At 44.7% G+C, this 21,840-nt stretch overlaps 1 protein-coding gene across 4 annotated transcripts; it reads left to right on the top strand.

The window, feature by feature from the left end:
* Nucleotides 1-164: 164 nt before the first annotated feature.
* On the top strand, nucleotides 165-20,974 carry LOC105014467 (ubiquitin-associated protein 2). Of its 4 annotated transcripts, none has more exons than XM_010876836.5 (27): nucleotides 166-303; nucleotides 1,974-2,114; nucleotides 2,265-2,342; nucleotides 2,517-2,627; nucleotides 3,096-3,255; nucleotides 3,360-3,446; nucleotides 4,398-4,461; nucleotides 7,144-7,235; nucleotides 7,581-7,633; nucleotides 7,714-7,769; nucleotides 8,748-8,964; nucleotides 9,496-9,742; nucleotides 10,474-10,718; nucleotides 11,144-11,343; nucleotides 11,427-11,658; nucleotides 11,960-11,999; nucleotides 12,159-12,282; nucleotides 12,511-12,568; nucleotides 12,672-12,852; nucleotides 12,993-13,084; nucleotides 13,641-13,688; nucleotides 13,979-14,057; nucleotides 14,468-14,830; nucleotides 15,126-15,230; nucleotides 15,462-15,535; nucleotides 17,821-18,012; nucleotides 20,219-20,974. In XM_010876836.5, the coding sequence occupies exons 2-27, from the start codon at nucleotides 2,016-2,018 to the stop codon at nucleotides 20,309-20,311; spliced, it is 3,390 nt and encodes a 1,129-aa protein (XP_010875138.2). In that variant the 5' UTR covers nucleotides 166-303; nucleotides 1,974-2,015; the 3' UTR covers nucleotides 20,312-20,974. The 4 variants fall into 4 exon arrangements, with proteins under 4 accessions (XP_010875139.2, XP_010875138.2, XP_010875135.2 ...); XM_010876833.5 differs by having other exon boundaries at nucleotides 167-319; nucleotides 13,638-13,688; XM_010876832.5 differs by having other exon boundaries at nucleotides 186-303; nucleotides 13,638-13,688.
* Nucleotides 20,975-21,840: the final 866 nt, after the last annotated feature.

Genomic DNA, 21,840 nt, shown 5'->3' with positions numbered 1-21,840 from the left:
TTACTTTTTTTTTTTACTTCTTTCTGATATGTGTATCCAGTAGGTGGCAGTACAGTGGTCCGAGAGAGACGACTGCAGCTTGATGCTCCCCGTACATACAGTACCTACAGAACAAACAACTAAATAGTCAGCAGCTCCTTGCCGAAGTTGAGGGAGCGAGCACGTACACAAGAGCGAACTACGTAAAACCACATGATTTGCTATTCGTGCTGTGAGTGGTGGATTCGGTTATTCGTGGTTGAACAACGGCGCGGTGGGTCACGTGACGGCATCTGCTGCTGGCTGAGCGAAGCGTGTTAGCAGGTAAAGAAATAAAAAGGTTTGTTATGATAACATAAACGATAAATACACTACAGGCCGTTCGTTGTATGTGTTTGATCCACTTTACTTGAGTGCTACCCCTCACGAAAAGACCAACAACATCATAATTTCACGTTGCTGGTTAGCTTAGCCACTTCAGTGCTAAAGGGACGATTAGGTATGGATGGAGCTAGCTATGCTAGATAGCGCTGCGCTTCGTGTTTATTGCCTTGTGAGAATGGTTTCAAACAAATGTTCAACAAAAAATAGCTAGCATGCTCTCCAGCTACCCCACGGAAAGTGGCTAACGCGTTACATTCTGGCTAACTAGCCATGTTCGCATGCTTCTTTCTAGCAGATCGTGTTGTGGTGTCTCCAACTGTTATCTTAAATAATCTTACATGTTAGTTGATTTAAAGTATAGCGAACGCATTTTAGTAGGTTCACGTGCGTGGATTACGTAGTAAACTGGCTTGCAATACATTTCTGATCGACTATTTATATCATTACAACCAGTATTAGCTTAACTAGCTAGCCGGCTAATATTAGCAGATTACACAAAGAATTCCGTCCTCGACAACGTTGTTTATTTTTGTCCCTGACACTAGTGAGCACAAGTGATCTGTCGTAACATGCTTATTTATCGCATGCCAGCGGTATGATATTTACAATTACAGTATGCGACGATTAAGAGGCTGCTGGTCTAGGTTTTCCCCAAACATTTAACACATTTGAGCGAATACTGTACTTTTACCATTGTTAATAGCTCACGTTCACAAATGATAGCTAGCACGCGTTTTGACGTGATTAATCCGAATACCGTTACCAATCGTTTTAAATTATCATAGTATCTATAATATGGGAATTCATTGATTCTTGGATTTGGCTAACGTTAGCCTGCTAGAATATCAAATTATATTGATAAAATTTGATACTGTTACTCAACGTTTCTCGTCGAGTAACATCATTCTCATATTTATATATATGAATTGGTACCTACCGTAGCTTATTAGCTAGGTGTTATTGATTATGGTTTGTTAGAACAAAACTGTCATAGTAAACAAGTCTGGCTACTTCTTTGTTAGTGAGACGACATGGTAACAAGCTAACTAGCTACGCACAATCATAGGGTTTTCGGAAGCATAACGTTTATTCTCTCGTTAGGCCACCTATCCAAGTACCAGTCCGTTAACAAAGCATGATTAAGCTAGTACCTAGCTGTTTCGTTAACTTCGTGGGCAAATAAAAACTTCGCACGTTGCAAGTTTCTGCAATCCTTTTGACTGGGCGCGGTGGTTTCACAAGGCCTTTGCAAGAACCACGTAGCTAGCTTTAAATTAAGATGTACTGTTATGTCAATATTATTGCGACCCAAATCCTATATTTTAATTAAATGCTTATACATGCCAATTAAGTCGAGTTTGATGCCAACCATAGACAGATTGTGTAATGACTCTGACTTCTGTTTGTGAATCTGTTTTTGACATTGCATGAGATGTAAGTTGACACTAGGGCAGCCCCCTCGCCACAATGTCTAAATTTGAACATGAGGTGCGATGGATGGGGTCATAGTCTTACATGGCACTAGTGGACAAAAGCATTACTCCTCTGTATAAAAGCAGTCCTGCTGTTGACGTGATTATAACTGTACCCCTCCTTTTGATTTATTACAGATTTTTCTATTTTGTACATACATTGTTTTGTATATACTGTATATGATGACTTCAGTGGTCAGCAATCCAGCTCGAGGACCTCGGGACAGAGTGCTGCCCACCACCACCACACAAACCACACAGCCACAGAAACAAATACAGGTGACTTTCATATACACTTTCAATGTAACAGTGTGTTAAATAAACATGCCTATCACCTTTCATAGTAGAAAATAAAATTAAAATAATGTCTCGTCACGCACAAACTTTAGAGGTCCTTTTTGTATGTAACCATGTCCTTTCTAAACGCAGGCCACAGCAGAACAGATACGTCTTGCCCAGATGATCTATGACAAAAACGATGCAGACTTTGAGGATAAGGTGAAACAGGTAAGAACCGTGTGAAACTTCAAGGTGTGGCGTACAAATTTTGCCCAGTCTATGTATGTGTACTATACCAGTGTTCACTTGCACTACAGCTGTGTCCCTTGCTTGAGTGTCTGAGTGCCACTGAGTCAGAGATGTGTGCATATGCTGATTGTGTGTGTGTGTGTGTTCCCATAGCTGATTGAGGTGACTGGGAAGACCCAAGATGAGTGCATGGTGGCCCTCCATGACTGCAATGAGGATGTCAACAGAGCCATCAATTTCCTGCTGGAAAGCACTTCTGACACGGTGAGGGTCGTCTGCAGGTTCTCACAGGTGTACACATCCTGTAAAGCTAATTAAAGGTTGTCTTAACGACAGCAAATATACTTCGTTCTAAGCATTGTATTTGTTACCGGTAGTTTTCTTGTAGCAATTTCTTTGTATGAAATAGATCTAGTAGGCGATTCTGGGGTTTTGGCGCACTTACAAATAATGCTCCAACATGCATCTTTAAAGAGGTAGTCTGTAGTTTCAACTAAGGCCAAAGCCTGGAGAACTGTAACCACTTTCAAACTCATAGTTATTAACTGACTGTCCTGGAATCAACATTTTATATATTTTTACCATGCTTAGAGGCCATACTGTCATGTATTTACTTATTACTGAATTCATTTTATGTCCAAAATCAATTTCAACTACTCAAGACTGCCAACTGTCTGTTTGCCTTATTCATTATTGAGTATATATGTTTACAATAAGCTCTTTGTTTCCCAGACCTCCTGGGAGACAGTTGGGAAAAAGGCGCGTGGCCCGGGGAAGGATGGAGGTCCCTCAGAAATGAAGGACAACAGAGAGAAGAGGGGAGATCGTGAGGCAAGCCGGGGCCGTGGTGGCCCCAACAGAAGGGGCCGTGGAACCAACCGCAGCCGAGAGGGTGAGCGAAGGACGACCGGGAGATGGGTGTCGTAGTGTGTTGGTAAAATCACATCTTTGAACGTCGGTTGTATGCTCTTTCCTTCTTTGGCTGTCATCCTTCAGTGCGATCAGAAGAGAATGGGTTTGAAATGGGTCCAGGAGATCGAGGGGCTGAACGTGGTCGCAGAGGAAGGGGCGTCGCTGGCAGAGGTCAGTGGTACTACTAGAATGATGTATCTGCTTGTAATCTCTGTTGTACTGCATGTCATGTTACTGGTACTACCCATGGATAGAGCCAGCCCCACCAAGCCCTCGATTGTACTGTGCCATATCCTCATCTGGCCTTACTGTGGCGCTTAATAAACGTTTACTGTGTCGTGCTCTGCTTTATATTCAACCAGATCCTCCAATATATTAGCTACTAAGCCCACTTGCTATTGTTGACCGGGCTGTTTTGTACCCAACATTGCATGTAAAGCAGCCATGCGGGTATCTGGTGGGCAGGGTGAACGATTTTAGTTGGTGTTGTGGCTATTTGTGTCACCTAGCAATTACCACACGTCATAGAACATGAGGAATGTACTGTGTCCTTCAGCTGCTCGTTTGGGGGGGGGGGCAGCCAAGGGTGTTCTTTTGGTTGAGACAAACATTCAGAGAGTTCAGGGGTGGGTTCACCAGTGACTGTCGTTGGTCTCTGAGAATGTATGTGTCATAATGTACTAAGCTCTCTAGGCCATGCCAGCCCTGGCTGTCAGACAGGAGACCCAAGCTCGGATTCTGATATGTATTATCAGGCTTTCAGTCCACTCAAAAGTCTTATCCAGATGTGTGTTACTGGCCCATTGCAGAATCCCCACTCAAACTTGTTTTATGCAACACGTATTTGACCATGGGGTGATAGGATGTCTAGCTGTTAGAGCGTCTGATCACTAACTCCCAGAGCCGACAAGGAGAAAAGTGTAGTTCTGTCCCTGAGCAAGGCAGGTAACCAAAGTGCACCCTGGTCGTTGTTCTGAATGAGTGTCTTGTTACTTAACTTTGCCGATTTTAAACAAGGGTAAATAAACAAATATTGACCATATTTCTCTTTAAAAAGAAAATGATTAGACTGGTGTGTGTGTTTCACAGCTGTTGTCAGACATTGTTTTTTTTTTTCTTTAGGATTGGGGGTTCGCGGTAGAGGAAGAGCAGCTGGCGGTAACAGGTTCTCCTCTCAGGGAATGGGGTGAGTTCAAGGATCAAATCCATCCAGTGTCTCTTGCTTTTAGACACTTGATGTTTGTGTGGGTGTGTTGGGGGTGTTTGTTTGAAAGGGAAATCAGTGACTGGCCATAGAATGCTTAACTACACATGTAAGAATATTACTTTCAGTATCAAGTTCATTATGAAACAGGGTTATTCTTTACTGTTTAGATCCCAATGCAATTCTAGAATACTCAAAATAATTCAGACTCCTCTCCCACGTTTCAAACAGAAATGGCGCAAAAAACATTAGTTTTCTTGATTTTAAAGAGCAAATGGTTTTGTTCAATATGACACCAAATTCTTGTAACTTGGAATAATATAAATGTTTTTCTCACTACGTGGACACTTGTGATCAAAAATTGTTCACAATCAACGCAAATGGGGAAAATGGGTTCACCTCACAGTGCTGTCACTGTTCCTCCACCACCGAATGTTCCTCTGTATTTTACTTTTAACTTTTAGTCATTTAGCTGATGCCCTATATCCAGAGCGACTTGCAGTTGTGACTGCATGCATTTCCTCCACATCTCCCTTGGCAAGCGCAGCACACGTTTGCCCCCGCACAATGTCTCAAAGTAGCCCGATAGTTAGCTAGCTAAAGCAAGCAGCTGGGGTCGTTTGTATATTTTTGAAGGTAGAAACGACTACAAACTAACTAGTTTGCTGACAAAAATTACTGCCTCTACTTGTGGCTAGTTAGTGGAAGTTACAGCATGTCGCTGGGCAAGCAAAGCACACATTTGTTACCACAGCTAATGTGCTCACCCATCAAGTAATCACCACAGGGTTGCTATTGTCATCTAAAATATTACCACATTTTGTAAGCATCGAAATGGCCAAGGCCAATATAAATCAGCTTTTTATTTACGTTACATACTCATTGGCCATGTTGCACGCTTCCAAACCGAGTGACATGACGGTGGTGTGTAATTGTAGATTTGAAGATGTAGTGACTCAAAGATGAAACAAAGTTCTGTAACTTTCCAACTGTCGCACTTTGTTTCTTCTTTGCTTCCCAAACACTCTTCCTCACTGGGCCTATGGGCAAGATGCACTTGTTTATAAGTTTATAGTATTGCCATAATAGTGGTAAGTGGTTCATTTAGCTCTTAGCATAAACAATGTTTAGTGCCCATTGCCTAATTTATGGTCAACAACCACTTCTCTTAATTTCTAAATTATTTCCAGGGACATATACCTCTCAACGTTTCTTTTTAGAACTTAAAATTGTTAAAGTTGAAAAATATATTTTTTGGGCCTGGTGAAATCTAGAATGCCTGTCACTGGCCAATTGTGCTGCCACCATTTCCTGTCCTTAGTAATTTGACTACTATTTTGCATCTATTTATAGTGGTACGCTTTTGGTTCGGCATATGATACTTAGACGTTTGGTCAGGCTTAACATTTTGGCTATGCTTAATATGTTGTTTCAACATGATGTATGTTATACTGTTGAATCATTTGTTTCATTACTTATCACTTGTAGCCATGTGTGACACCACACACACGCATCCAGCTCTTGGACGCTACATATACACTTGTTGAAATTTGGGGTCACTTAGAAATTTCAGTTATTTGAAAGAAAAGCTTCTTTTCTTTGTCCATTAAAATTACATCAAATTGATCCAAAATGTCTACAGGGTAGACACTGTTAATGTTGCAAGTTACTGTTGTACCTGGGAACAGCTGATATTTTCTTTTTTTAATGGAATATCTAGATAGGCAGTGGCCCATTATCAGCAACCATCCCTCCTTTCTTCCAATTCTGCATTGTATTTGCTAATCCATGTTGATCATTTTAAAAGGCTAGTTGATCATTACAAAACCCTTTTGCAGTTATGTTAGCACAGCTGAAAACTGTTGTAATGAATAAAAAAAGCTATAAAACTGGACTTCTTTGGACTAGTTGAGTATCTGGAGCGTCAGCAATTCTGGATTAGATTACTGGCTCAAAATTGACAGAAAGAAAGCACTTTCTTCTGAAACTCATCAGTCTATTCTTGTTCTGAGAAATGAAGGCTATTCCATGTGAGAAATTGCCAAGAAACTAAAGATAATTTGTATGGTACATACCACATCAAGCCAATCCAATTTATGGGAGGTGCTTCAGGACACGTGGTGAAATCTCTTTGGATTTACAACTAGAATGCCAAAGATATGCAAGACTGTGCTGCGAATGGGATGAGGATTTTTCGATGAAAGCAAAATTTGAAACACTTATTTCAATAAAAAAAAAAATCTAACTTCGTCAATATCTATTTCCTATTAATTTTGCTATATTGTCTATTCAAACGCTTTTCATGGACAACAAGGACATTTCTAAGTGATCCCAAACATTTGAATGGTAATGTGTATGGTAATCTGAGCTGATTGGCCATTCCTGGCTCAGTATATGTTCACTTGATTTGCTCTCCCCTGATTTAGCCGTAAAATGCTTCAAACTGAGACCACTTGAAATACCCTTTTCTGATTTTAATGGGAATGGTTAGGGACCACTGATAATAGATCGTTGACTGCTTGTTTCTGATGGGCTTGAAGGGCATTCTAGAGTGTGCATTATTTCCTTATAATGCACGGTATGATTTAATGACTGGACCTCCTTACATGTGTGTTATTTTCTAGACAATGTAATTCCCCTTGTTGATCTTTAATTCTCCTCAAGGATCTTCAACCCTGCTGATTACTCTGCCAATTCTGGCTCGTCGCGTCAGGAACATTGGGATACGGAGGGGAACGAAGGTGGCGACGGAACAGGTGAGACCTTTCATGCACCCTGAATTATTTTATAAGGCCAGCTGGGTTTGCCTGACATCTCACAGTTTCAGAGCTTTAACGCATATTTGTGTTAGTAGCCGCATAGGCCACATTTTCAAACAGGATTCCTATATTAAATCAAAAGGCTGAGTTTAAGGCAACATTGAATGTTGTCCTCAAAACAATTGTACGGGTAATCGCAAAGGATAAAGAACAAATCTTAATGCGGCAAAGATAGTGTTGTGCTGAATAGGGCGTGAAGATGTGAAAAATGAGTGTGCAAATTTAATACGTGATTCAGGTGAGGTCTAACTCTTGTACTCATCTTATCTCCTCACCTCATAGGAACATGGAGAGGCAATTTGGAAGACTGGGCTGCAGAAGACTGGAATGAGGATGTGAGTGATCTTTGCCACTGGATTTCATAATGCAGTGAACACACACTATGGCTCTCTTACTGAAATATCTTTGTCCACAGCTCTCTGAGTCCAAGGTGTTCACTGCCTCTGTGAACCACACCACAACTGGACACAGGTAGGTGCTGTATCTAATGCTACTACGGTAAAGCACACTTAACACTGGTAAAAGACTAGCGTAACTCTGTGAGGTGTTTCACGGTTACAACACGTCGTCAGATTGAGGTGTTATACCAGTTCCACAGAGGGCCGTGTGCATTGCAGGTTTTCACTTTTACATTGTGCTTGACTGATTAATTGGGTCACTAATTAGTTAGGATTTCCCCTCACCCAGTTATTCAGGTCTCAATTGGAATACATTAGGCCTGCCATATATATATATATATATACACATACACATACTACATATATATATGTATACATACACACACACACACAACGTGTGTGTGTGTGTGTGTGTGTGTGTGTGTGTGTGTGTGTGTGTGTGTGTGTTTATATTACATAAAAACTGCTAAACACGGAATAGCAAGACGGAGGCCACTCTTGAGATTCTCTGGTCTGGTGAGACCTAAATTAAACTATTAGGCGTGCATACAGAGGTTGTGGAAAACCTGATCCAGAGGGTGCAGGACCTTAGACTGGGCTGCAGATTCATCCATCAGCACAACCACAACAGGAAGCACACAACCAAGACAGCACTGGAGTGGTTTAAGAAAAGGTCCTTTAATGTCCCTGAATGGCCTTGGCAAAACTTAGAAACACTGTTGAATATATGTGGGGAGGCCTGCAGTTCCTTGACCCTCCCCCATCCAATCAAACTCCGCATGGGTCAATCTGCAAAGAATAATGGGAGGAAATGCCCAAATCCATATGTGCACGTCTGGATGATGCATACACTAGATGACTCCGTAGCTGTGGTCGCTATCAAATGCGCTTCTAAACAGTTTTGAATACTTACGCACAAGTTTTCAGTTTTCTTTTCAATTAATTTTATAATACTTCTAAATACTTTTTTTTTGCACAAATACAGCAGCAGCTCAGTGTACTCCTGTCTTTCTGTGCTATTGTAATCATGTCGGCTCTTTCTCTTCTCCAGTGTGGACGTGGACTTGCTGCTGCCCAAGGCTGGCGGCTCTGAGGCAGAGCTGGGTGGCTTGGACCCCCCTGCCTCGGAGGGCCTTGGGGGCCAGAGTCTGGTGTTCACCAACTCCCACCATAACAGCACTCGCTCTGCCACGCACAGCTACGCCAGCGCTGCTGCCAACAGCTATGCCAGCGCTGCCTCTGGCACCAATTACAACCACGCCGCCCTGGTGAGGCTCTCAGACACTTTTCTGGAACTTCATTTCAAATAATTCCCAAAAACTGTATGAACCGCAGATAAATGCCAGTGACTGTTCCCCTTGGTAAATGTGTAATTTCTACTGTAATTGACCAAAGGATGATTTTCCAAGTCTGATTTTCTTATTATTGATGGCGTTTTTTTTATGTCCTAGCAATATAGACGTTATAAATAACTGGAAAACCAGTTTGGATTCAGATTGCGTATTGTTTATATAATCTTTTAAAGATTGGTTTAATGCCTTAATATGTAAGAGTTTTTTGCTTAAGTGCATTTTATTTGATTTGGTTGGCCTTTACAAGTTAAATGAAACATTGTGACATTAGTGTTTGTTGTTGTCCTGGAATAGGATAGCAATCAATAAAAATGTCAATTGAGATTGCTCAGTTAAACATGTTCTTATATACTGACACACTAGCTAAATTCTCTCAAGTGAAGCGACACCTCCATCCATGGTTTCACATCCAGGTGTACTATCTACTCTGTCTCCCCTGGTCGTCAGTCCTCAGTTTTAGGTTCTGGTTTTGGGGTTCTGAGTGGGTCCAAGCCGACCACGGCTGAGGTCAGGATACCAGAGCAGCTCAATGGACCCCGGCTCTCCCCGAGGTCCAATCCACACTTGGTCACCTCAGGCATTGCCAGTGTCACCAAAGAATCTGGTTTACCTGCTGTTCATGGCTCTCCCCTGGTTTCTGGCAGTGAAGTCAAGACCCAGGGATTGGAGAATGGCCCAGTTCCGACCTCTCACTGTAAGTGACAAACTGAAACCTGATTTCCACTGAGATGTGGTTACATGGCGGGGATTGACATTGAAACTATTCATATACTTTCATGTATATAATGATTTGAAATATCGACTGCCTATCGCGCCCGACTGCTGGAAAGCTGTTATTAAATGTGAAATTCATGCATAAGGCAACCAAAACCATGAAATAATGTCCTTTTTAAACATTTATCCAAATGCATCAATGTGAAAGCTATGAACGGGTGAGATGTAAAGATTACAATTTTTTTTTGAAGGATTGTGCTTTTGGTTATTTTCAATAGCAATAGGAGAAGTTAATTTTTTTTTTAAAGAAAATTTTCTTTCCTCCATGGTTCTTTGGTCGGCCTTTAGCTAAGCTAATTGAAAGCAAGATATTTTCTGCCTCTTAATTAAGTCATTTGCTGATAGGCTGCCCTTCCTACTGGAATCTCAAATGCAGTCACTAGTTGACTACATCAATCCTCTTTTAACCACATCTATCAAATTCTGTATAATATCATTGTTTTTGTTGCACAATGTAATGAAATGCTTGATTAAATATACATTTTTTCTGTAATTGAGAAGATGGCACTTATTTAATTTCTTTAAAAAAAAAAAAGTGGGGTGCTAATGGGTTGTAAGTGAATTGGGGTGAACAGCCCTGCCAATGCACTTCCACGTGCTTCTACTGTGCTCATGGCACCATTAACCCCTGTGGTGCTTTGTCTTCTCCAGTGGATCTGAAGTTGCAGCCAGAGCCGTCCGCAGTCCTCAGCCAGCTGGCCCAGCGGAACGCCCTGGCCCAGGCAGCGCCTCTGTCTCTTCCCCCCCAGGTCCCCTCTCCCCCAGGCCATGGTCACCACGATGCTGGACCCCTGCCTCCCAGAGAAGGACCCTTCCTCGACCACCAGGCCCCCATGACCGAACCCCCACAGAGACAGGTCAAGACCCAGAGACGCAGAGTACCTCCTCCCTCCAAGGTGGGTGTGGAAGTCAAGGTTGCCATTTCACTAACAGTGGGCGTTGTTTCCCTAAGACTGCGTTCTGCCATTTTATGTTTTCATGTCAAGATTCACATGGATGTCAATCCGAAATGGTAGACTGGGCCCAGAATGGAGCAGCTTTAGTAGTCTGTGCCTTACTGTACATCAGCATCATGGTGCCCAATGTTTTAAACAGATCGTCGCATTTGTCATGATCTTATTTTTTTTCCAAAACGCCCAGCTTTAGTTGTCTGTCTCATTCACCTTCTACTTTCAGCCAGTCCGTTATCTCATTGGGCCCAGGTGAAAAACAGCCACCTGCGACTGAACATAAATAGCTATTGCCTTGAGCCTACATACAAGGAGTGTTTTCAACCATTTGTAAACATAATATATACCCCCCTCCCCGTTGCTCCCGTCAGATCCCCTCATCTGCGGTGGAGATGCCAGGCTCGACAGACATGTCTGGTCTCAACGTGCAGTTTGGGGCCCTGGACTTTGGCTCAGAGCCCAGTGTGACGGAGGCGGTCCACCAAGCCGAGCCCCCCAGGGAGCAGGCCCCCTCAGCCGTCCCCATACCTCCGCCTCAGAGCAGCTTGTTCTCCAAGCCTGGACCTGCCAGGTGGGTGTCTTGTTGTGAAGGGCTCAGTATCGTGGTAAGCTTGTCTCACGCTAAAATACTTCTCTTTCCTGTGTTGTTTGCAGTGAGCCCCTGGGCAGCTTGCCGTCCATGCCTCAGTCAGTGTCCAACCCCAGTTTCCCCTCCCCGTCTCTGGGCTTACCCAGTGCCACGCCTTCCCCCTCCCTGGGTCTACCCAGTGCGGCACCACCTTCCTCCACCCCCTCTGCTAGCAGAGTGGACAGCGCCACCCCACGCAGCATGCCCCCTCACATGGGCTACACCCAGAGCAAAGACCCCCCTGCCGCCCCCATCACTGTAAGTCACCCTGACCTCAATCATGTGTAACAAGGGCTTGTAGTTTTCAGCTTCAGGGACACTTTTTTGTAACACTTTTTGTGCCTCTTAAACATGGAGATGATGATGGTTACAAGCACATATCTGATTACGATGTAGACCACCTCAATTACTGAATCTCCTGTGGCCAACAGACTCTGTAAAGAATCTCAGGGGTGATTTTAGATGAGTTTGCGGTACAATTTTAGACCTTTTGGGAAGGCATGTCCGCTGATACGTAACATCAAACTGCACGTTGAGACCATGTCAATGTGTTTCACAGAATGGCTATGGTGGTGTGAGGACACAGGGCCCACAGGACTGTAAGTACTATGGAGAATGTTACCCAAGAGACTAATTCCTTTTTGGGGGGTGGGGGGGGGGGTTATTGCTAAACCTTATACTTAACAAACCAGATGGGGACACTGCCCCTAACCCCCCTTATGTCATGGCTCCTTATTTGGTCGTCTGTCTCCTGTCAGCAACATCGTTGACCTCACGGACATCAAAGCCAGAATCGCCTCCCACAAACAGCGACAGTGGCCCTGTCCACCACGTTCCCTCGCCGGCCCCCACCCACTCCGGACCCCTGCCATCCCTCAGCAGGTAAACCCATCTCCCAGTCATTGACATGAGACTGGAGATAATGATGGTTACAAGCACATAGCTGAATCTTAATGTGGACTACCCAAACGACTGAATCTCCAATTGCCATTGACTAATAGTAGAATTAGAAAATGTGAGTCCCTGTTGTCATCTGTTGGTTCAACCTGTTTAAGATGCAGCCGTTGATTTGGTAACTATGGTTGCTGTTTCCGCTCCATCTGTCTTCAGTCATGTGACCAGTACGTACTCGTCGGGATCGGCCCTGTCCACTAGCTCCTCCCTCACGGTAAGTGCAGTCTGTTCTCGGGATGAGGTGGATCACGCTGGGGTTGTTTGTGTGGGTGGAGTTTGATAAGTTGCTTTCAGGCTAACTCCACCCTACCCCACAGATGACCAGTGAGGATAGCACTACTCTCCACGCCTTCTCCTCCTCGGCTCCTTCGATCAGTGCCGCAGTGAGCAGCTCCAATGGCATGATGCACGCCCCCGGGGCACCTGGTCTGACGGCTAACGGGAGTGCCCCCCTCTCGGCTGCTGGACGCACTGCCCAACCTCTGCTGACCACCTCGGGTGAGTCCTGGAGAACTCTGCTGTCACACCCGTCTGTTACTGTGGCATAGTGGCCCTTCTGCCATTGTTATTTGACAGTAGACTCTTCCAGTCTGATTAGATACCCTTGTCTCACTGTTTGTCATTCATGTATTCCACAGGCAAAGCGCCCCCTAACCTTGCCCAAGGAGTGCCCCCTCTTCTGGCCAACCAGTACATTATGGGCCCGGGAGGCCTGCTGCCCGCCTACCCGGTATCTATGGAAGCCCTCATTCACACTCTTCCATGCTCTTGTTACCCCCACACACACAATCTAGTAGGAGCCCATTAATCGGCCTGTATTGTACATCTTAAGCAATATCTGAAGCCACTGACTGGCCAGGTGATGCAGCTGTAGTGAGGGACTGAAAATACTAACTGCGAGGTCACGTCCGTTTTAACTAAACTCATGAAATTTAGTACATAGGTTAAGACTGTTTTCTCTGAAGGAACGCATTTGCCTTAACATATAGTTCCTGCCTTATGAAATGGTCACATCAAGCTATTCAGCCCCAAAACAGTCCCTTGCCCATGCCAGCTACATCAGAATGCCCTCCATTTTCTTGTGTAGAACTCAAATGGTGACTTCCAGATTTGATTAGGCATGTTGCAATTAACCTTAATTTTTTAATGAATTGGTTACAACACAATATGAACAGCAAATTTTTTGGGGTGAAATCTCTCCTTTCATTTCATTGTTTTTATTTTGCTCATGAGTTATAGCAAAATATTTTGACCTCTTTCATTCTCTTTTTCCTGCTCTAAAGCAGATCTATGGATATGAGGACCTGCAGATGCTGCAGTCTCGTCTGCCTATGGTGAGTGAATATTCCCACGTGCGCATGTGCCGATGAAGAGTGACGCAGCACTAATTTCTGTTTTCCCGTTATACGTTACCTGCTCAATTTGGTTGTAGACCCAGATATAATTTTAATCAAAAATATAATTACTTTCAGCAAATGGAGATTATGATGGTTACAAGCACATAGCCTAATCTCAATATGTGGACTACCTCAACGACTGAATCTCCTGCCTTCTGTTGACTCTAATGTTGTTACTTCTCCTGTGGCTGTCGAGGCTGAGCTGTCTTTGTTGATCTCCCCTGCAGGACTACTACGGGGTCACATTCCCTGGTACGACTGCAACGATGCCTGGCCGCGATGGGCTAGCCAACAATCCATACTCAGGTAGTGCTCTCGAATCGAAGGCAAGGCGCAGCTGTTGAGTGAAGCACCGTAATGTGGAGATGATGATGGTTACAAGCACATAGCTGAATGTTAACATGTGGACCACCTCAATGACTGAATCTCCCATCTCCTGATGACTAACATTAGAATAACTTCATTCAGCTCTTGAAGGCAGTGGTGGCTAAACGGAACTAGGGATGTCACGAGAACCCATACTTCGGTACTAAGTCAATGCCAAAATTACTGTGATTGAACCGACCTTCACCCACCCTTACAGCGTAACTCATTTATTGAATTTGACCGACTGATTTTAGTTGTTTTTAAGTGTTGTCCTTAATACAGTCAACTTAACTTCTGTGACCGAAACAGAAAATGTCTATAGATCACCTTCCTCCCTCCATCTTTTTTAGGTGAAGCGACCAAGTTTGGACGAGGGGACTCCTCATCTCCGGTTCCCCCTACCAGCCTGTCGCAAGGCCCTGCCTCTCAGCCTCAGCAGCCTCCCCAGGCTCAGAGTCAAGGACAGGGGCAGAGCCAGGGCCAGCAGACCCAGAACCAGGCCTTCCTCAATCCCCCTCTGCCCCCAGGCTATGGCTACACCGGCCTCCCCTATTACGCCGGCATGCCCGGGGTGCCCAACGCCTTCCAGTACGGCCCCACCGTTTTTGTGCCTCCGGCCTTGGCCAAGCAGCCCAACATGGGCCTGGGAAACCCCTCCAGCCAGTACCACCAACAGCATCAGCCAAGCTATGGCCAGCACGCTTATGGAGCAGGTCTGTGTCTGTGTGTGCGTGTATGGGCGTGTGTTTGTGTGTGCGTGTGTGTGTGTGTGGGAGTGAACTGAAATCGCAGCCTGTGTTTTTGGCAGAGAGGGAGAGTTCTTGCTTAGCGAGCATGCCCCGCCCCCGCCCCCCTTCGCCGGATATAGTCGCTGTTCACATGCTATTCTAGCCGGTTGCCTTATTGCTTCTCTCTCGGTTCTTCTCCCCCCCCCTTCCTCTGCTCTCCTTTTTACTCTCCCTCCACTTCACTCGTTCCTCCTGGTCCTCTCCATTCCTCCTCTCTCAGCTTTTGACGACCTGTCTCAGGGCCACGCGGGGGAGTACAGTAAGGGAGGGTACGGAGGCTCTGCCCAGTCCCAGGCCAAATCAGCTGGCAGCGGCCCGGGGAAAGGTACACTCACTGGCTCGGCTGCCCCAGGACGCACCCCTCCCCGCCCCCGTCACACACCCCTACTGTTCTGAAACACCTCCCTCACTACTAACCACGGAAAACTCCCTCACTCACTACTAACCTATAAAACGGTCCACTGCCTCACCAGGCATTTTTAATATTGTCTTCCGCCAACGTGCCGCCTCGGGGGTCAGACTGACGTGCATGTGCCATGTGTCCTCTCGCTCACAGCTCCGGGTTTGTCCGGTTCGGCCAGCAGCGGAGGGGTACCTGATATGGGCGCTTCAATCTATAGCAAGACACAGGTGAGCTCCGTGTCTACTGTGGCCCATGCTGAAGTAAATCCGCATCCACTTCGTTGTTGTTGTCAGGGTGGGAAATGAACTTTATTGGCCACCAGCCACAGTGACTGGTGGATGCCCAATTTTACCAGCCACTTAGATTTTTTTTTTACTAGCCAGTCTTTTCCCCAATTAAAATAAGTGCAGTAGCTTATTTTGAATTTCTTCAATGCGTTCATAGTATTATTAATACATGTTTTATTAATATAGGCAAATGACTTAAGTGACGTGAAAACAAGCCTTTGAGACCATGGATTTCTCAGATGGTCAAATTACGCCAATCAGTTTCATGTCATTCAATGTCATATTCTACAGTAACTGTTGGCCTGTGGGTTTAAATAACTAAAGAAACTCTTCTAACTAAACTTTACTCTTCTCCGAATAACATAGCATGAAAGTGTCGCTTTAGTCTTCTTCAGAGTCATCTTCCTCTTCAGATCTCATCTTTAAGTTTGGTCTTTCTCTTCCTGGCTCTTCTTTCCATGAAATCTGGCCTCCTTGCTCTGATGCTGGCCTGATGCCACAGCTGTATGGCTGACTCGGGATCAAAAGTAATTAGAATGAGAAATGTGACTTGGATAAAAATGTACCTGCACTACAAATATGTACCTTATCCATTTAACAGTATGAGTTCTACTGCCTTTTAGCAATCACAAAACCCAACTTCAAATTAGTAATTAACTTACTTGCACATCCAAACATAGTCCTGAAAAGGTCTGCCCTTCTTGCAGATGGCATGGACGTTTCTGAAGAGATTTCTTATTCTCTCCAACTGGTCATCGAGGCACCACTTGTTTGAGAATTACCTTGTCTTTTTCTTCTCTTCTCCCTCGACCGTTTCTACATTCACCTTATCTACAGGTTCTGACCTGACAGCAGGCCTTTTAACTCCGGGGATATGTCGCCACATTTCAACCGTTAACTTTCCTTTCGTCTGCACCTCAGCTCAGGCTATATAGTGCTATATAGACTAGCACTGAAAACCAATCAAATGTGAACCTCAACTAAAGTGCATTTCTTGTTACTTAGCAATGGCATTTCTCGTCAAAAGCTGTCCAATTCGTTACCAGTAATGTTATAAGTAGTAACAAATAAATTAAAGTTCTACAGTCCACCCGCCACTGTGGCTGGTATTCAAGGCCCAGGTACCCACCACTGTGGCTGGTATTCAAGGCCCAGGTACCCACCACTGTGGCTGGTATTCAAGGCCCAGGTACCCACCACTGTGGCTGGTATTCAAGGCCCAGGTACCCACCACTGTGGCTGGTATTCAAGGCCCAGGTACCCACCACTGTGGCTGGTATTCAAGGCCCAGGTACCCACCACTGTGGCTGGTATTCAAGGCCCAGGTACCCACCACTGTGGCTGGTATTCAAGGCCCAGGTACCCACCACTGTGGCTGGTATTCAAGGCCCAGGTACCCACCACTGTGGCTGGTATTCAAGGCCCAGGTACCCACCACTGTGGCTGGTATTCAAGGCCCAGGTACCCACCACTGTGGCTGGTATTCAAGGCCCAGGTACCCACCACTGTGGCTGGTATTCAAGGCCCAGGTACCCACCACTGTGGCTGGTATTCAAGGCCCAGGTACCCACCACTGTGGCTGGTATTCAAGGCCCAGGTACCCACCACTGTGGCTGGTATTCAAGGCCCAGGTACCCACCACTGTGGCTGGTATTCAAGGCCCAGTTACCCACCACTGTGGCTGGTATTCAAGGCCCAGTTACCCACCACTGTGGCTGGTATTCAAGGCCCAGTTACCCACCACTGTGGCTGGTATTCAAGGCCCAGTTACCCACCACTGTGGCTGGTATTCAAGGCCCAGGTACCCGCCACTGTGGCTGGTATTCAAGGCCCAGGTACCCGCCACTGTGGCTGGTATTCAAGGCCCAGGTACCCGCCACTGTGGCTGGTATTCAAGGCCCAGGTACCCGCCACTGTGGCTGGTATTCAAGGCCCAGGTACCCGCCACTGTGGCTGGTATTCAAGGCCCAGGTACCCACCACTGTGAAGATGTACCCGCATGTGGCTGATGCTAATTTTCCAACCTGATTTTTGTTGTGGAAGCGTTGGTGTCTGACTAACAGGCTCTGATTAGTAGTCTGATTTAAAGGTTAATAGTAGTCAGATCTAGGCGCTCACGACCTCAGCGCCGCCAGATTGAAACACTCATATTAACTCAACGCGGTTAATGATTCAGCATTTAGGCCACATATTGTTCCTATCTAACCTCTGTCACTCTGTCCCAGTCTTTTGATAAGCAGGGCTTCCATACCGGAACCCCCCCTCCCTTCAGCCTGCCATCTGCCCTGGGGGGCACTGGTCCCCTGAACCCCGGTGGTGCCCCTGGTTACGCCCCAACCCCCTTCCTGCATATCATGCCTGCCCACCAGCAGCCCCACTCCCAGCTGCTGCACCATCACCTGACCCAGGACGGACAGGTAGCGCCGTCTTAACGCATTAATACACACCGTACAAGTCTTTGCTGTCCCGTCACTTATGGGGGCACTGAAGGTGTTCGTTTACAGCAGGTGGAGAATGGAAGTGTTGGGCGGGGCCATTCTGCTCTGGTCCCGGAGGGCCAAAGCCCTTGGTTCGGGTGTTTCCTGGTAGTCTGAATCAGGTTTTAGTCTCTCCAGGAGCAGTGTGGGATTGCCCTGTCATGCACTCTTATTCCACACCAGCTGTTAATAAACAACATGGACATATGTTGCCTCCATACGCGCTTCATGGATTTTATTTTGAATCATGACAGCATTGGTGGCGGATGCCTTATTATCATAGTCACTTACACTAGATCTGTAAAACTGATGTAACTACATTTAACCAACCACTGTTGCCATTAACAAATGACAATAACTGAAATTGTGATAAATGACATTTTGAAAAGCAGGTACAACCAACTAGTTAAAACAAATGTTGATGTAACCACTAGGTAATATCCTTCTTCTTTGACTCAATAGTAGGGATACAAACATTTGGTACATTTCCTGCCTTTTCCCCAAATTGCAGTTGGAGGAGGAAATGTCTAAAAGTGAATTCTTTAAACTAGGTGGAAGGCTACTGTAACTAATGTCCCATGTACAGTGGATATAAAAAGTCTACACAACCCTGTGAAAATGCCATGTTTTTGTGATGTAAAAGAATGAGACAAAGAAATAATGTCAGATATTTTTCCAATTTGAATGCTAACAATTCAATTGAAAAACCAACAAACCTTCGAGGGGCAAAAATAAACTCTCAATAACCTGGTTGCATAAGTGTGCACACACTAACTAATACTTAGTTGAAGCACCTTTTGGTTGAAAACAGGGGATGTGGCTGTGTTCAGAATTAACCAATCACATTCAGACTCATGTTAAATAGAAGTCATTACACACCTGCCATCATTTAAAGGGACTCTGATTAATCACAAATAAAGTTCAGCTGTTCTAGTAGGAATCTTCTGACATTTTCTTACTTGCATCTCAGAGCAAAAGCCATGGTCCACAGAGAGCTTCCAAAGCATCACAAGGATCTCATTGTTGAAAGATATCAATCAGGAGAAGGGTACAAAAGAATTTCCAAAGCATTAGATATACCATGGGACACAATGTCGATAATCATCATCAAGTGGAGAAATATGGCACAACAGGGGACATTACCAAGAACTGGATGTCCCTCCAAAAGACGAGAGAACTGGTCAGGGAGGCCTCCAAGAGGCCTACAGCAACATTAAAGGAACTGCAGGAATTCCCGGCAAGTACTGGCTACATGTGACAACAATCTCCCATAATCTTCATATGAATGGACTATGGGGTAGGGTGGCAAGACTGTAGACTTTTCTTACAAAGAAAGTAGTCCCCCAAAAGCATGTGGGGAAATTACATGGGTGTTATGGTCTGAACTTTTAATTCAAAAAGGTATGTTTGGCGCAAAAACAACACTTCACCCAAAGAACACCATACATACAGTGAAGCATGGTGTTGGCAGCGTCATGCTTTGGGGCTGTTTTTCTTTAGCTGGAACTGGGGCCTTAGTCAGGGTGGAGGGAATTATGAAGATTCACCAGAAGATAAACATTCAGTTGAACATCTGTGGGGTGATCTGAAGAGGGCTGTGCACAGGATGTCCTCGCAATCTGACAGATTTGGAGCGCTTTTTCAAAGGAGAGTGGGCAAATATTGCCTCATCAAGATGTGCCATGCTAATAGACTCCTACCCAAAAAGTGCTGTAATAATATCAGAAGGTGTTGGCATGATTTATCTCTCATTCTTTTATATCACAAGAACCTGGAATTTTAACTGGGGTGTGTAGACCATTTATATCCACTCACTCACTATTGTACAGCTCTGGAAAAATTAGGAGACCACTGCACCTTTTTCTTTCCTTTCCAGAAAAGTTGAGTGAGGATCAGAAGTGTTCAATTTGCAGTGGTTTCTTAATTTTAACCCTGTTCCTCATTCAAAGCATTCCTTTTCGACTTGTTTGGAAAGAAAAGAAAAAGGTGCAACTTTTTGGTCTTGATTTTTTTCCCCGGGGCGGTAAAGTTGCTCTGGATAGCTCTCCGCTAAATCACGCAAATGTAAACAAATAAATCCGATCTCAGAACTTGGCAGTCCTAGTCAATATCCTGTCTGAGTGTGGTATGTGCTCTCCTCCTGCAGGGCGGCCCAGGTCAGCGCAACCAGTCCAGCAGCATGCAGCAGAAGAGCCAGGGCAACAAGTCCAGCTACGGCAGCCCTTACTGGGCCAACTGAAGGACTCTGTGGGGGCCACCTAAGGTCCTCCATCCTAAAGGCTCTGTGTGTGAAGCTCAACAAAAACACACTACCCAAACATAACCCCCCCCCACCCCTTAACTCCCTGTAGCCCCCAAAGTCCTCATAACATTTTCTCTTTTCCCTTTTCAAATTGGTTGTACATGTAAGATATTTATGTATGTATTTATATATATACTGTATATGTAATAGTAGAACATGAAATGTGGTTGATGCATTTTATTTTTGAAGGACGTTTTTGTTTACTTTTTCAAAACTGCAGAAAGACGTTACAAAAAATAAATCGAACTCCTCTAGCGGAAAATGGAAAAGGAGAGAGCTTGAGCACTGAGTGAAATGAGGACATCTCAGATAGGGGGTTTCCACATTAACAAACTGCTTTTGTTTCCATTTTTATACACAAATCTTGAGTGACCCTGCTAACCCCACTCATTTTGACCCTCTTTTAAAAACACTTTTTTGTAGCCATAGCCACCCTCCCCAGCCTTCCCTGCTTTTTTGTTTCAGGTGGGGTGAGGGTGGACTAGGTAGGGAGGATGCCCCTCCCACAACGATCTCCCCAAAGACCTGCCCATTCAATTTTATATTTTTATTTAATTTTAAACCGTTGTTTCTCTCTAAATAAAAGTTCTGAGCAGTAAATGTCTTGACCAAGTTTTTTTTCCTCGTGGTCTGATTGTGAGGGCAGATGGGATTTGGATGTTGTGATTAATGCATGTTTTATTGGTAATTTTGTGCTTGAACTGACTTGGGTTACTACATCACAAATGCTTTGTTCCAAGAACCATCCCTCTTACTGACCCAGGAAATGGATGTCACTTAGAAAGTGACTGTCTCTAGTCTGCACACGTAACTTGTCAAGCAATTTAATTTCCCATCGACATAAAATGCAGAATGTGCTTTCTCCGCAAACCTTGTAAGATCTGTGATGTGCAGGTTGTCTGTTACAGCTGGATCTATAATCTTAAAATACAGTAAAAATATGTATTTTTCAATTCAATCTTTACTACTGTTATTTGAATGTAAATGCTGGCTTTATTAGTATTATTTAGTAGGACATGTTGATTTGTTGGCTTTGTCAAATGATGTGCAAAGATGGGGGCAAAACTTCACTGTAGTTTCTCACTGGTGGTTTGTTCCTCGGCCATATGGTAGTTTGGTGAGAGCAGAGAGCTGGAAGCACCACCCATGACAATACTCAGGTGTTTCGCTTCATAGGCTTACAACAGCAGTCTTAACCCTTGCCTCTCGCCAACATATACCCTCACCTAATGTATTCAACCACTGGAGGGCGCCTGCAGTCCTAGAGTTATGGCTTTCACAGTCTCCCAAGGCCACACCTCCCATCTCGTCAGGTCTCCTTAGAGGTCTGGAAACATGCCTATCAAAGAAGTTGCCGCTGACTATCAGCGGCAAGATTTCTATTGGATATTAGTTTTCAAATAGCCTCCACTCTCAGGCTCATTAAAGGCGGGCTTAGCGTTGTTTCACAATTTCTTCCAACTGGA

The sequence above is a fragment of the Esox lucius genome, chromosome 13, assembly GCF_011004845.1.
Source record: "Esox lucius isolate fEsoLuc1 chromosome 13, fEsoLuc1.pri, whole genome shotgun sequence".
Lineage (NCBI taxonomy): Eukaryota > Metazoa > Chordata > Actinopteri > Esociformes > Esocidae > Esox > Esox lucius.
This window is presented reverse-complemented; position numbering and strand designations above follow the sequence as displayed.